At 42.8% G+C, this 14,745-nt stretch overlaps 1 protein-coding gene and 1 long non-coding RNA gene across 2 annotated transcripts in view; one reads left to right on the top strand and one right to left on the bottom strand.

The window, feature by feature from the left end:
* Positions 1 to 14,745, bottom strand: part of MRPS27 (mitochondrial ribosomal protein S27) — a 72,885-nt gene that overhangs the window by 33,773 nt on the left and 24,367 nt on the right. Inside the window, exon 4 of the mRNA XM_053296076.1 lies at positions 14,228 to 14,286. Coding sequence (XP_053152051.1) covers positions 14,228 to 14,286 — 59 coding nt within the window. The remainder of the gene's footprint in view (positions 1 to 14,227; positions 14,287 to 14,745) is intronic.
* On the top strand, positions 4,302 to 8,114 carry LOC128344947 (uncharacterized). Its single transcript, XR_008316134.1, has 2 exons — positions 4,302 to 4,581; positions 7,797 to 8,114. It is a non-coding gene; the product is annotated as an uncharacterized LOC128344947 (long non-coding RNA).

Below are 14,745 nucleotides of genomic sequence, written 5' to 3'. Positions count from 1 at the left end.
ATGTGAGAGCAGAAGCACCATGGTGATTGGGCAGTGAGGATTCCATATGCAGATAGGGAGGAGGAGCCTGTGATGGTTAAGGTCAGTTGGAATGCAACTGTTACTGGTCGGAAGATATTCTTGATTGTAGAGGAGAAGAATCTCTCTATATAAAAGAATAGTGGGCAGGGAACTGTGAAGAGAGGAGTCGCGAGGGAGGAAAGAGCCCCTTCAGGAGAAGGACGCTGCCGTTGTGTGAATTAAAGGAGGAAACAAGATGAACAAGATCTGTTAACTCAGAGAGGGAGAGAGGGAGGGGGAAAAACATGAAGGGAGGGGGAAGAGTGGGAACAAGCGAGTGGAGGAGAGAGAAAGAGAGAAAAAGAAGGGAGGAAAAGAGAGACAGAGCGAGGGATGGCCCCGAGCCTGTCAGCAGCCTGAGAGGAATGAACGGCCACAGCAGCACTGGCAGCAAGGAAGGGCCCAGTCAACCACTGCTGCGGTTTGGGGCTACCAACTCTGAGGCCATTGTCAGAGGGAGGCAGGCTGGCAAGGGAGGGGCCCAGGCCTGTCAGTGGCCTGAGGGGAACGAGCGGCCATGGTGGTGACCACAGAGAGGAAAGGCTCGGTCAACTGCTGCTGCTGCTCCTGTGGGGAGGATCTGGAGCGTGGCTCAGGTGAGGGTGGGGAGGTCTCTTGGGACAGGAGACCTCTCTTGCAGCTTGGCCAATAGGCACCAGCAACACTGCAGCCTCAAGGGGTGAGGGGAATGGAGTAAAGGGATGGAGGAGGAGCAGCGGGGGAGATGAAGAGATCTCTGAGGTGAAGGGGGCTGTTGCAGGGAGTGAGGGGAGCAATCCAGTACTAGCTGGCAGATGCTCTGCACAGGCTAAGCTAGTTTGTTTTAATTACTGTTTTATGCTATTGTTTTGTGTTTTGTGGATTTTAATCTGCGACTTTTTCTATTGTTTTAAATTTTGTACTCTGCCTAGAGATGTACATATCAGGTGTTATAAATATATGATAAATACATAAAACTAGCTGGGCTGGGCACAGAACATCTGCGCCTCTGCCGGCCCGCTTCTCCCTCCCCCCAACCCTCTTCCAGGCCCGCTTCTCCCCCCACCACCACTGCCCGCGATTTCTGGCTGGCGGGCTAGCCAGCCGGCCGCCCATGTCCTCCTGCCCACCTGCCAAATCCTGCCGGCCGGCCGCCCACCCGCTGGCAAGATCAGGTCGCTTCTCCCCGCACCCCCACCTGGAGCTTTCTGGCTGGCGTGCAAGGCCAGAAAGCCGGCCCTCCTCCTCCTCCTCCTGGCGGCCAGAGCAGGCCAGAAAGCCAGCCCGCCACCTCCTGCTCCTCTTGGCGGCCGGGCCAGGCCAGAAAGCTAGTCTGCTGCCACCCTCTCCTCCTGGCGGCCAGCCAGGCTGTCCTGCCGCTGTCTCCTCCCGGCAGCTGGGCCAGGCCGGGCTGCCGCCTCCTTTTTCCAGCAGCCTCCTTCTCCCAGCCACCAGCTCGCCACCGCCTCCTGTTCCTGGCAACCGGCTGGCCTGGCCCACCGCCACCATTGTCGCCCCATCCCCGTCGTTATCCCCCAGGCAGCTGCTCTCGTGAGAGCTGCCATGCATGGGATTAGTGACGAGTATGCCTAGGAGGAATAAATATACAGATAGATAGATAGATAGATAGATAGATAGATAGATAGATAGATAGATAGATAAATAAATAAATAAATAAATAAATAAATAAATAAATAAATAGTTCTCAGACCTTTTCCCAGGTATACCAACTTCCAGGTAGACTAACACTGTGCTGCTCCTTTTAATGAAATATATTAAGGATCTTGAAGTTACAGTAGCTGCCATCATGTGGCAAATTACTGCATTAACAATTGCTCGTATCCTACTTCCTTTCCACAGTAACTCTTGAGTAAACTAACAGCATTTTAACTACATAAACCTAGACCCCCCCAAAAAATTCATAGAACTACTGATTTTAGTACAATACATCTATCTGAGGAATATAGGCAGAAATATAGGCAGAATTTACATTTGAGGATTATAGGCAGAAATATTTAATTTCCCCTCTAAATTAAAATTAATTCCCCCCCCCCAAGGGATTCATATGAAGGACAATTCTCAATGTATTGAGAGCATACATACTAATCCACTTCAGACATAATGCAAAACCATGAGTTTTGCTAACTTAGGACTCAGCTTTGTAAATTCATAAGTTCTCTTCTGTTTCCATGGTGCAGCAGCCCTCTTGAGGCAAAGTAATGGCCCGAACTGTGGCTTGTCAATAGTGTGAGAACACAAGCATAACAGCAAACACCACCACAAACTGTGATAGGCAAACCAACTTCAAATCACACTTTCAGATCTTGAGTTGTCAGCCCTGAACACACCACAGTTTGTGGGCAGGCTCATACACATTAAAAGAAACCATGGTTTCACATTGTGTCTGAATCCAGCATGCAGTTGGATGCAGTGCATGCAGTTTACTCCATCACATATGAAACTGCTACATAGATATATTTAATCTTACTGTATAGGGATGTGCAGCATAGAACCAGGTCGGAGGCCCTTTATGGCCTCCAAAACAGTTAGAACGACCAGTGGTTCCGGCGGTTTGAAGGCGGGGGGTCTCTTTAAGGATGGGGGAGGGTTCACTTATTCCTCCTTACGTTTTCCCCCTGCTCAGTTTTTTGAAAGTCCATCGGGGCAGCAACATACCTCCCTCCCGCCCCATTGTCTACTTGACCGGAAGTACCCGGAACTATCAGACGCACCTGTGCACGCCAGGCACGTCACAAGCACACGTGCAATTTGCACAGGCATGTTGGGTACTTCCAGGTATTTCTGGTCAAGGGGGCGGCTGGGAGGTACGCTGCCGCCCCAACAGACTTTCAAAAAAACGAGCACCAGTGGGGAGAAAGCGGGGGCAGGGGGAACGGAGGGAGTGAAACAGAGGGAGGGGTAAGCGCACCCTCCCCACCCTTAAAGACAACCCCCCAGCTTCGAACGTCCCCCACCCGGTTCTGTGCACATCCCTATTACTGTACATGCATTAGGGAGCTGCATCTAGCCATGGCTCAGAGTGTAGCCACCTGAAATGTGATGATGTGCAACACACACACCCCACAAATCTGTACATCATTTACTTTCTACAGCGTAGTTTCCCTTTCCCCTCCCACCACTGTTTACTGCAGATTCTAAAACATTTTGAGAAAAAACCAAAAAGGACATAAATACTTCAACTGCCAATGAAAGGTTTCAAACTGGCAGAAATAAGCTGATCTTCTGGAACAAGTCCAAAGCTACTTCACTTTCTAAATGCAAGTCATAGCTATGTGTTAAAGCTTCAGCTTGAAAATTCCAATGTCTTTCTTCTCCAGCATATATTTAGGTACAAAGCTTAATGATCAAATAGATTCCAGGCAGGCTTAGCTTAGAAACTAGAGGACTAAGAAGGACGTCACCAAGAAATCTCCTTTGTCTGCCATTTCAAGCTGTAAGCAGTGGGAGAAATCCTCTGCATTATTTTAAAAAAAAAAAAAAGGAAAGAAAGAAAGAAAAAGAAAAACAGGCCCAGAGGCGCTGATCATGACTCACTGTCAAAGAGAATTGCCCCACAAAACCCTTTGCGCCTTTCAAAGTTCCTTTTTAATCATGCATGAGTAAAAGAAGTTTCCCTTTTATCTCTGTGCCTATATCAAGGTTACATCCATTTGTATGTATGCATGACCATGCCTGGGCTTCTATTCAAGCTCCTGTACAAGTGATACAATGCACAATCTTACAACAAAACACACAGTGCACATTTTAAGTTGATCACACCATGTCCAAGAGTAACTAAGAGGCAAAGTTTTTCTGTGGTAAAAATTACCAATGACTTTAAGAGCAATGCCTTATTTGCAATGTGTCACAAATCTATTTACAACTATGGTGATGGGGCCTATTCAAATCAAGGGAGAGGGGAGAGCTTCAGAGCAAAGAAGTATTGCTACCTGGATAAGGAAGAAGAGCAGGAAGCTCCTTCTTCACACATCAATTCATTTGAAATTAACCCTTTCCTTTCTTTCCAATCATCACCCAGCTCTGCTTCAAGGCTAAAACTGTTTCTCCCATGTATGAAGCTGGAAACCATGTATGTTTTGTTGGTGATAGTGATATACTAAAAATAAAGACTGAAATGATTTGATAAGAAAAATAATGTGTCTTCTGCTGTTTCCATCTCTACATGTGAGGTAATATTACAAGGATGCTTTTGAATAAGGTGCCAAGGCAGTAAGAGGAAGCACAGTTCTTAAGACACACACCCACACCTATGCTCTTAGGCCGTTTTGTGGTTCTGTGCCTTTAAATGAGGAAAATCAAGGAATGCATAGGATCTGCTGCCAGGCAGTGAAGGAAGGGTTGAGGTGGTGAGTTGCTAGGCAGCAGAAGGTGCAGCATTCTCTCTGAGAAACAGTCAGCGAGACACGCGGGCTACCTAGAGCATTTCAGAGCTGCTCTGAGCCTCTCTCTCTCTGGTTGTGGGAGGAGCTTCAGCATGAAACCCAAGTTACAGCGAGCACGAAATTTGAATGACACAGCGGGGTGAGCAGACCCAGAGTTTCAGCAACCTAACCAACTTCATACCAAGGGTTCAAATAATGGTTTCCAGGCACTAACAAAACCATGGTTGGGAAGAAATCCTGCATTTAGACCATCAGAAACACCAACCTTGGGTACATTTAACTGTAGTTTAGCGTTATGTCCAAATTGGCCCAAAATTTTCCTTCTCATCAGCACCATGTGGAGTACAATGCCTTCAGTTTTAATATGACTACAGGCCTGTAGTCTTTCCTTTTTATAGTTGCAAAGAGTATGGGATCCCTTTGAAGAAAAGCCATCATACTCAGTGTTCATTTTTAATAAAATGAAGCTTATTACATATAAAACATTCAAGCAAAAGTTTTTGGGAGCATGGCTTGTTTGTTTTAAAAGAACCAAACAGTTTTGAAGTCTTCAAATTATTTTTCTCCTCTCTCTAAAAAGCAAAGGCAGGCGATAAGAGAGTGTTTCGGGATCTCTCTCTGATGAAAGAATATTTTAAAACTAGCTTCCCATTAGCCCAGACTCTTCTCCCCTACAATCCTTTTCTGATTTTCTCTTCCCCCCCCACCTCTCCTTTTGTAGAAGGAACACTAAGAGAATACACACACACACACACACACACACACACACACACACACACACTTGTGTACCGATAAAGAACGATTTTTTACCATGAAGCTAAGATGAAGCACTCAGAAAACCAAGCTGTGAAATATTTTGTTTTAAAAGATTTTACCGACAGCAAAGATAACAGTCTGTAAGATTCCTCTCTCTCAAAAATACTTACGAGCTCATACATTTGAAAATGACTGCATTTGAATACAAATTCTTTTAATAATCTAGTATTAGAACACAGTCTAGGATAGGCCCAGAAAATGTTGGAGAATGATGGAGTGAGCTGTTGCTATAGCAACATGATAAGAGATTCTGTGGTGCTTCTACAGTCCCAGTTTACAACCATAATAAAGTCTAATTTACAGCAAGACACTAGCCTGAGTAATATTTTCCCATTACTTATGGCATGAATTTTTCTTTTCTTTTCAAACCAAGCCATTCAAAATATTTTTTAGCTTTGGAAACATTATCCAAACACCACCAATAGTATAAATCCATCAGATTAAAACTAATACTTCATTTTCCACTAAAGCTTAAAGGTCATATCTGCTCATTAGAAGCATTTTTCCTCAAATGAAATTATATACAGACCCAACAGCAAAGAGAACGGAATCGGTTTTCCCTTTTGCCCCTTGAATAATTGCAGATGTCTGTAACCAGCAGTCATTTCTGCTTCAGCCATCTACTTCAAATCTCAACACAATTCACAACTGGAGGCCAAAAAGGTATGTGTTCATAGCTGGCAATAAATGAGTTCAATCCCACACCCTAACTAATCACTAGGACTGTATGCTTCAGTAAAGTCAGATTTACCCATGGGAGAAGCTCTGAGCGAAACACCCCCAGACGCCTGTGCATCCTCTTAGAAGCCATGCAGGCTTCCCAGACGGTCCTGCATCACTCCCTGCCTGCAACCAAAGCTCTCAAGAATTGCTGTTATGCCCAGCCACCTCCACACCATAGCCAAGTGGGCAGTTAAAGGGCCACCACCACCATAGCACTATCTGGGGCACTTGCCCCACGTTCTGCTGCCTACTGGTGTGTGTGTGGGGGGGGCGGTGATTTCCGATATAAGAAATCCAACTTTACCGAAGCACACAATCCTACTAATCACAAATTTATACTGCAAATACTTTGAGGTGGTTTGGACAATACATCTGAGCTGGCACACCTACAGTGCAATTAGGGACATGTACAAGAATGTCTGCTCCCAGTGCATCTTCCCCATTCTAACTGTGTGGTGAGTTCATCCAAACTGCCCCCCACCCCCACATTCGTGTAACTTGTACATGCCTCTGATCACATGGCAGGCAGGCTAGCTTGGACCCATCATCAACAGTGCAGCATCAACAGGGGCACATCTCAAATGTTTACACAAAGCTGCAAAAAATAGTTTTGGTCAACAATATGAAAGCTTGGAATGTTCAACTGTTTCTCCAATTCCCAGAAGGGCACAAAAGTTTGGGGAAGGGAACATCTGAGAGACTGCGAGAGATTTGCATAAACACTGTTCAAAAATGGTTTTCAGTGTACACTTGTGTGGAAGCAGGGCAGTCCAACCTGACGGGCAGATATTTCATGTTTTGAGATGAACTGGGATGTCTCACCAGTTTTGAAAGGGAGTGGATAGCTAAAAGCTCTTTTGAACCCCTAAATCTGGGCATCTAAAGCATCACCCACTGTCTAGTCACCATCAAATGTCCAGCAAGTGGGCCTGAGAAACAGGAGCTTTTCTGTAATGTCACCCAGACTGTAGAATGCACTCTCAGGAGAGATCCACCTGTTGCAATCATTGGTTGCTTTTCCAGACAATTCAGACTTGCTTATTGAATAGGTTGTGATTCGTTTTGGTACTCTTGATGAAGTTGTTCCAATGTGCTGTTCATTCATCTAATTTTGTTAATAGAGATTATTTTATATTGTTTTAATACTCCCCTTATAAGCTGGTTTTATGATTGCCAATAGAAAAGCAGGATCCTTTTTTTGGAAATAAATGGGAGCTATTAATTTGTTGTACTATGTAATGAAACTTATTAATGATGAATTTCCAAGTATTTCTTCCAAGCTGATTTCCAACAAATTCTGTTTGAGAATTTGTTCTCAGCTTTGTTGTTTCAAAGTGTTGTGACATTTGAGTTGCATACTTTGTGGGTAGGACACCAAGGAAGACCACAAGGGTGCACTAGAATGTAGGACAAGTCTTTGTTGTTGAATTTAAATTTGGAAAGACATAAGCTGAAAGGGAAGCTCATGACACGTCTCTGCCATTAGCCCAGACAGCAGTCAACATTTTCATTTGATGCCACATTCTTTTGGTGTAAGCCCTGTGGCATAGTAGCTTTTCCCACCCTCTGCCCCTCATTAATGAAATACAGGGCAGCTGCTGCTGCACTCTTCGTTACTACCCACTTGATCTCCTAATTCTTCACTATGACAACCATATTCTGCTGTGCGCTTCTGCCCCCAGCACCGCACCAATCGAAAATGTCAGAAATATAATGAATGAGACAAAATGTCAAGAGAAATAAATGAGGGCCTTGCATTAAAAAAAAGAAACATATACTGTTGACAAATCAAGTTGTGCTTCTTTTACATTTCAGACACAGATTGAGGACACATGGCCCTGAAGCCCAGGATGTCTGAAGCTTCCCACACAGGGGAATAGGGAGGAAAAACAACAATGCCTCACTCCTGGGAAACCTTCATGAATATATTACCTGAATCAGACTCTAATTAATGATGCACCCAAGATGTCTACCTTCAAGCTGTGCTACAGCTCACTACTGCAGTCATACTTCAACCTTATCATGGATGTAATTAATTTTAAAACTCTTATTGTATGGAACAATATTACACTGCTGAAATTATACCCAAGAGGTCATGGTCTCTAACAATAAATTGTCATACAATTAGCTCCATCTGCTGCCTTTGGCAGTTAGTGCTGATGACACCTTTCTTCCTGTGATTCAGGATCAGATGCTGGAGATCCTCTTTAGCAGGGGACAGAAGAAAGCAGGGACACACTGTGTGTGTACATATCTACATATGAGAAACTTACAGTACGCAACTGAGACAGACAGCAAGCACAGGGCACTACATTTCAGTGTTATGTGTCAAAGAGGTGTGTGAAATATATGTGCTATGCTGCTGGTAGAGAGGTAAAGTAAGAGGAAGACCCAGCACATTTCTAATATATAGGTTGCTTTTGGATAGGCATGAGGGATGAAGGTTTTACAGAAGAATGGAACAGAAAAGAGAGTAGGCCTGAATTAACCTAAGCACTGACTATATTACTCAGCTGCATTAGGGGCAACTGGTACTCTATTCCTTCTCTCAGAATAAACTGAGCATTCTTTGGAAGTCCATATGTCAGTGGAAAGCCACACATGCCCATTCATTTACAGCCACTTTACAAGAATTCATTTTATTGTTTTTCTTCTTACACCTCAAGACATTTTCCCCCTAACAAAAATCAAGTGAAAAGGTGACAAGCTACAACCTATAAATATCATACTGTGTTATACAAAGCTGAGAAGCTTCTTTCTACACTTTGCTTTTTCCTTGCATGTGACTACTTTCTTACAGTGCACCTGCATGCAGACTTTCTTTTACATTCAGGGCATATGTGAATGGGCTGGACAGCTTACATTTTCTACCACTGTATTTACCTTAACTGAAGATAAGGTTCTTTTCAAGCTCTTTGGTTTTAGAAATGGGAGGGGTGTGTGTGTGTGTGTGTTAAATTCAGAGTCCTGTTCTTTTTGGTTAAATACAAGTATAACCTTATTTAACTTGTTTTTAAGGGGGTTGTCTTAAATTCAGGGTCATCTTCTATTCAGGTAAATAGGGTACATTGTTACTGGGAACCTTGGGGCTTTATAATACTTTTTAATCATGATTCTTTTCTAACCTGCAAAACTAATGACATATACTTCTGTGGCTATAGATTCTGTTCTACCACCACCATATGAAAATACAGTTCTTGTCACCTGCTGGCCAATGGTGACCTTGTAAAGGCCCTATTGCAACTATTTCTACTTTCCTTTTATTAAAAGCACACAATAACGTAATAGAAGAACCATTAGAAGTCTTGTCTCATTTAATAGGATAGCCAAAGTCATCTAACAGTAAAAGATAGCAAAGTGCTAAGCAGATTCCTCCAAAAGACCACATGTCACTGTATAAAGGTCATTTTTGCATACCTTTCTCTAATCCATAGAGGCCTTCTGGAATCTGTATTTGCACAAATGATTACACACCTGCCATCTGTTACTCCACACAGTGGGCGAGTGCTTTCAATGAGCGATAGAAACAATTGCGCTAGTTGGAATTTGACATTTGTAGACAAAAATTGGGAAAAGAGGAGAAAGCCAGCAGGGTGCAAAATTTAGTCTGTCCTAGCCCAAATATAATATACACTAGCTTCTCTTAACCATCCAGTTGTTCAAGGGTTGAGCAGTATAGTCCTTAAGACCATTTCCACACATTATGCATAGGCATACCCTGGTTTCCCACCAAGTTTAATTGAAACGAGGGGAGCTGTTGGCTGCAACTAGTGAGCATACCTGTGAGAGCAGTGCTTGAAATATTCACACATGAAATATTCACCTCCTATAAATATAAAGGTGGCCTTCCCCCCTCCCCCTTATGAGTTTTTCATCATGTTTTTGGTGCAATTTTAAAAGGCAGTTTAATCATACCAAAAGGTAACTGCACAGTGGTTTTCCAATACAGGAAAAGATGCTAGTTTCAGACTGCAGTACATTAAATCACGCAGCAAACGCAGAGGAAACATTATTCCTCATACAGCTGATCACAAATTCTGAGGACTGATCAATTAACACTTCCAAACATCTTTCTGTTTGCAACTGGAGCTCAGCTTGGCGTGTAATTAGCCTTCCACGCAGGCATGGCTCCAGGATGTTGGGGGTAATGAACAATGAAACATCATTGGCTCCCCTCCACTTCCACAGATGCTTCCCTTCCACACTTCTCCATTAAAGACCTGCCCAACATGCCACTGTCATTTCCATCATGCTCATTTCTACTGTGTGCTCCCAAGTTCAACTCTCTTTTCCTGCTCCCTCCCATATGGTGTCGTCCTCTGCAAGTGACTAAATGATGAATGATAGGTATAAAATCATGGATGAGTCATCCCATGAAAGAACAGTAAACAGGTAATCACAGTTTTTAAAAGGCAGAAGTGGAAAAATACATTGCATTAAAAAAAACATTTTGCATTGTTCAAAGCCTCACTTGCATATTATTTACAATTACACTAATTATACCTGTTTGTAGGCAGGTTGTCAGTCATGTTTACTATAACATCTTGACTGCCATCTGTATTTTCCAACTAGTACTGACCTTTCTACAGTTTCTAAACCCCATTTCCCCGCTGTTACTACATAAGCAGGATATCTAATAATGAAACAATAATTAAGCGTTTCTGATGCTGACATGCAGATAAAGATATTCTCTGCGGTCCAAACCAGTAAGATGCAGTACTCTTTGATCAGTGAGTCTCCAATACACCTCACAAGAAGCTTCTTTCAATTGTGAGGATTTGCATTCCCTATAATAGCGATTCCCAGATGTTGTTGACTACAACCCAGCATCCCCAGCAGCAATGGCCTTTGGCTGGGAATTATGGGAGTTGCAGTCAACAACCTCTGGGCATCCCTGTTACGGGAAACATTGCTGCAAGCTGCCAATTGCCTATTTCTAGTCTACTGGAATATCCTGGGCAAAGGAAAGTACCCTTTGGAAGGGTACTTTCAAAACATATTTCCTTCAAACCAGAGATGTAGGGTGGCGATTTCTGCATCGAAAATTTTCCAAAGTGAAAGTCTTCCAGAGAAAAATAATAATTTTCATAGAGATAATTTTCCATTTCTTAAAATTCATTGGCCAACATCCAGATTAGTCAACGGTTACTTGAGCGGGGTTGGGTGGGAATTTTCACCATCTCCCCTTCACTCTGAAACCCACCATGCCAACATATGTCCCTGAGGATTGCACAACCCTCACAGTGGACTTCAGGAGGAAGAGGAGATCAGAGACCACCCTTCCCCCGCCCAACTCAAACAACAGCGCAGCAGTAGAATCCATGCTGCTGCACACATGAAATGCTAGTTCAGATGCTGGTCATTGTTTTATCGAAGTCATTCGTAATAATGAATGGATGATTCAGTATTAGGTCAGTCTGGCAATTTCAAAGTTGTAACTAATGTTTTTCAGGTGATTATCCCTAGGAAGCATATGACAAATTACGTATATGTGTTACTGATTTATTATTTAATACTTTAAAATAATTTATTTCCACAAAAAGATTTGGATTTATTTCAGTATAATGTCTAAACTACATCTAGTATACAATGGCAATGTATCTTTTGAACAGCAGGTGATGAACATTATTGTTTTGCCCTGCTTGTGAGCTTCCAAGATACACTGAACTGGCTGATGTTTAAACTAGCATGCTGAACTGCCTGGTTTTTGGGCTAATCAAGCAAGGCAATTCTATTTTAATCATATCATATTTAAATACACATCTATATATCATTTTATGCCTTGGACTTTATTTTAAAAAGGGGGGGGGACTCAATATAATGAAACCATACACATAAAATTGCAAACATATCTGAAACAACTCAGATAAAACAATATAAAAGGAAATATCTCATCTTGAAAACTACTATTCCTGAATGTGATAAACAAGCTGTTTCCCCTACAAATCTGTGCGCACATATGCCTTCTGAAGATCTTCTACAATAGGGAATTCTTATGTTCCCATGCTACTGGGGAGAGGGATAGCCTTGCTGGTATTTGCCACTTAAAGGCTAACAAAACATGATGTATTCCCCCTAGCAAGCCATTAGAATTCCCAATGCTCCTTTAAAAATGAAAATGAAAAATAGAGGTATAAAATTAGATTACCCAATTCATCATAATAGGTAAAAGTCAGCTTTTGCCTTTTGTACTCAGTTAACCATAGAAACCTTCTGTACTGGCTTTCGATTAATGTGACATACCCAGAAGGAGCCTCCAAGTCTTACAAATACACAAGAGACTAAAAAAAACAACCATCAGTTTTAATTAAATTATAACCTGGAGAAAAACACAGCAGAAGCCAAAACGGCGGAGCAGGAATGTGATTCCACATTATTTTCAACATCTTCTATTAAAGGCAAAATTGGTGACTCTGTTTTAGCTATTCAGTTACACATCAATATTATGTGTTGCTTAACAGGAGTTAACTGCAGAAAATAGCAAGAGGCTGACACCCTGACTAGTGTTGCATGCTAACATCAGCATGCAGGTACTAGAGCAGGCACTCTTGTACAAGACTACAAATATTTTTGGAGTTTTCCCCCAGGCTCTGGAAGTACTCTGTTAAAGTGGAAAACCTATCTCTGACCTTTAGTAATAGAAAACTTCCAGCACATGGGAGAAGCTCCAAAAGTAGCTTCCACTCTTGGGCAAGAGCACCCACACTCTGGAAGCATGGCGACTAGCACAGGGCCTACTGCTGCATTCACACTGATGATGGAAGCAGGCATGCAGCCGTAGTCAGTATACCAGTCAGTATTCACAGCAGAACTAAAAATTATTTTGAAAACTCCCCAATGCAGGGCTACAACAACAGTAAACTGGAAAAAAATAAAATAAAAATGTATCTCAGTGGGATGGAATGTAACACATTACTTTATAAAGGAAGAACTTTAAAGCGACTTCCTTTGTTAGGGGTACTCAACTAGTTTTGCCCCAAAGTCTTAAGTGAGAGTCAATATGGTAGAATGGAGAGATGCTCTGAATGGGGTCACACGATCACCAGGAAGTCCAGATCCTGGGGAGCGCACACTCCTAGCAGGTGTGTCATGTGAACCTGCCACAGTCGGATTCTCGAGCCTTCTACCCGACATTCTCCACTCAGCTTCAAATGTTTGGTATAAATGGGTGGAGAATGCCAGGCAAATGTTAAACGGAAAGCTCATAGGAACATAGGAAGCTGCCATGTACCGAGTCAGACCATAGGTCCATCTCGCTCAGTATTGTCTACACAGACTGGCAGCAGCTTCTCCAAGATTGCAAGCAGGTATCTTGGACATGCCAGGGAAGGAACTTGGAACCTAGGTGCTCTTCCCAGAGCGGCTCCATCCCGAGGGGAATATCTTACAGTGCAAACACTTCTAGTCTCCCTTTCATATGCAACCAGGGTGGACCCTGCTTAGCTTAAAGGGACAAGTCATGCTTGCTACCATAAGACCAGCACTCCTCTCCTCCAGCTCTCCGAGGGCTGCACAACCTCGGCCCTCCTGCAGATGCTGGCCTACAGTTATCATCCCTGACCATTGGCCACTGTGGCTGGGGATGATGGGAGTTTGTTAAGAACAGCTGAAGGATGGCAGCCTAGCTGAGAGCCAGCAGCTCGGAAGCCAGACTTCCGCACATAACCCACCTGATCATGTGAATCTGCCCTCTGACTCAAACCCAGTTTCAAAACCCATGTCAACCATGGTATTGAATCGCTTTCTATAAAATGGGTACCACATGGTCTACCTCACCACAGTGGTGTGAAGATAAGCATTGTAAACGTTGTCATGCACTCTGTATATTAAGGCCACAATCCTATCCACACTTACCTGGGAGTAAATCCCAACACAAACTTATATCTGAGTAAATAAGCACAGGATTGGGCTGCATAAATACAACAAAACAGCTAAAAATGTTTGCCAGACTACAACACAACCCTGACACACCACAAGTAGTGAAAATGTCCATCTTATAAATCTGACAATAAATGAGTCCATAGAACATGCTGTGTGGGCCTATAAATTCCTCGGTTTGGCAGGTTTTGGAGCTATTCCACCTCCACTTGGCTCCAGTCACCAATAATATCAAGGCTGTTGATCTGAAGCATACTTGAAAGCAGCCCCTGATTGATCTAAACCCGGAGATGCAAGCAAAGCATCTACTGAATATCTTTGTCTTCTGTCATTCATAAATAAGTTAGGAGATCAAAAGAATTGCTTACTTGTAAAGATAATATTCTGCTTGATCCACTTGCTCACGCGAAGAAACGTTGTCTATAAACTGGAAAAGGGAAAGTTTTAGAAGTTATTAGCTCACAATCATATTGAGCAGAAAAAGTTATAGAAAAAGCTATTGATCATAGCTTTATTTCACTTACAAATTATCAGCACCCAAAAGTATGCTAAAATTATTGACTTAATGATGCACTGGTAAAGCTTCTGCATGCATAGGTTATCAAGGAATCATCATTCCACAGATTTATGAACACCAAGCTGGGTTGGAGAATATTCACCAACTTTTCTGATTGTGATTGAACATACTTTTCCAGAGGCCTGTCAGGTAAATGTGTCCTCAAAAGTCTTTGAAACATGCGCAGTTGTGCAAACATGAAATGTGTTCAGTCACATCTGGGACACATGTTTAATCATTCATAAATCACTTTTAGTTTGGCACACAGATTGTGTTACTAAGTGGACACCCTCTGTTGATCTTGGCAGTCATCAGCAGACTACTACTACC

Source organism: Hemicordylus capensis, chromosome 2, assembly GCF_027244095.1.
Source record: "Hemicordylus capensis ecotype Gifberg chromosome 2, rHemCap1.1.pri, whole genome shotgun sequence".
NCBI lineage: Eukaryota > Metazoa > Chordata > Lepidosauria > Squamata > Cordylidae > Hemicordylus > Hemicordylus capensis.
Note: the sequence above shows the minus strand (reverse complement) of the source record. Positions and strands in the feature narration are given on the sequence as shown.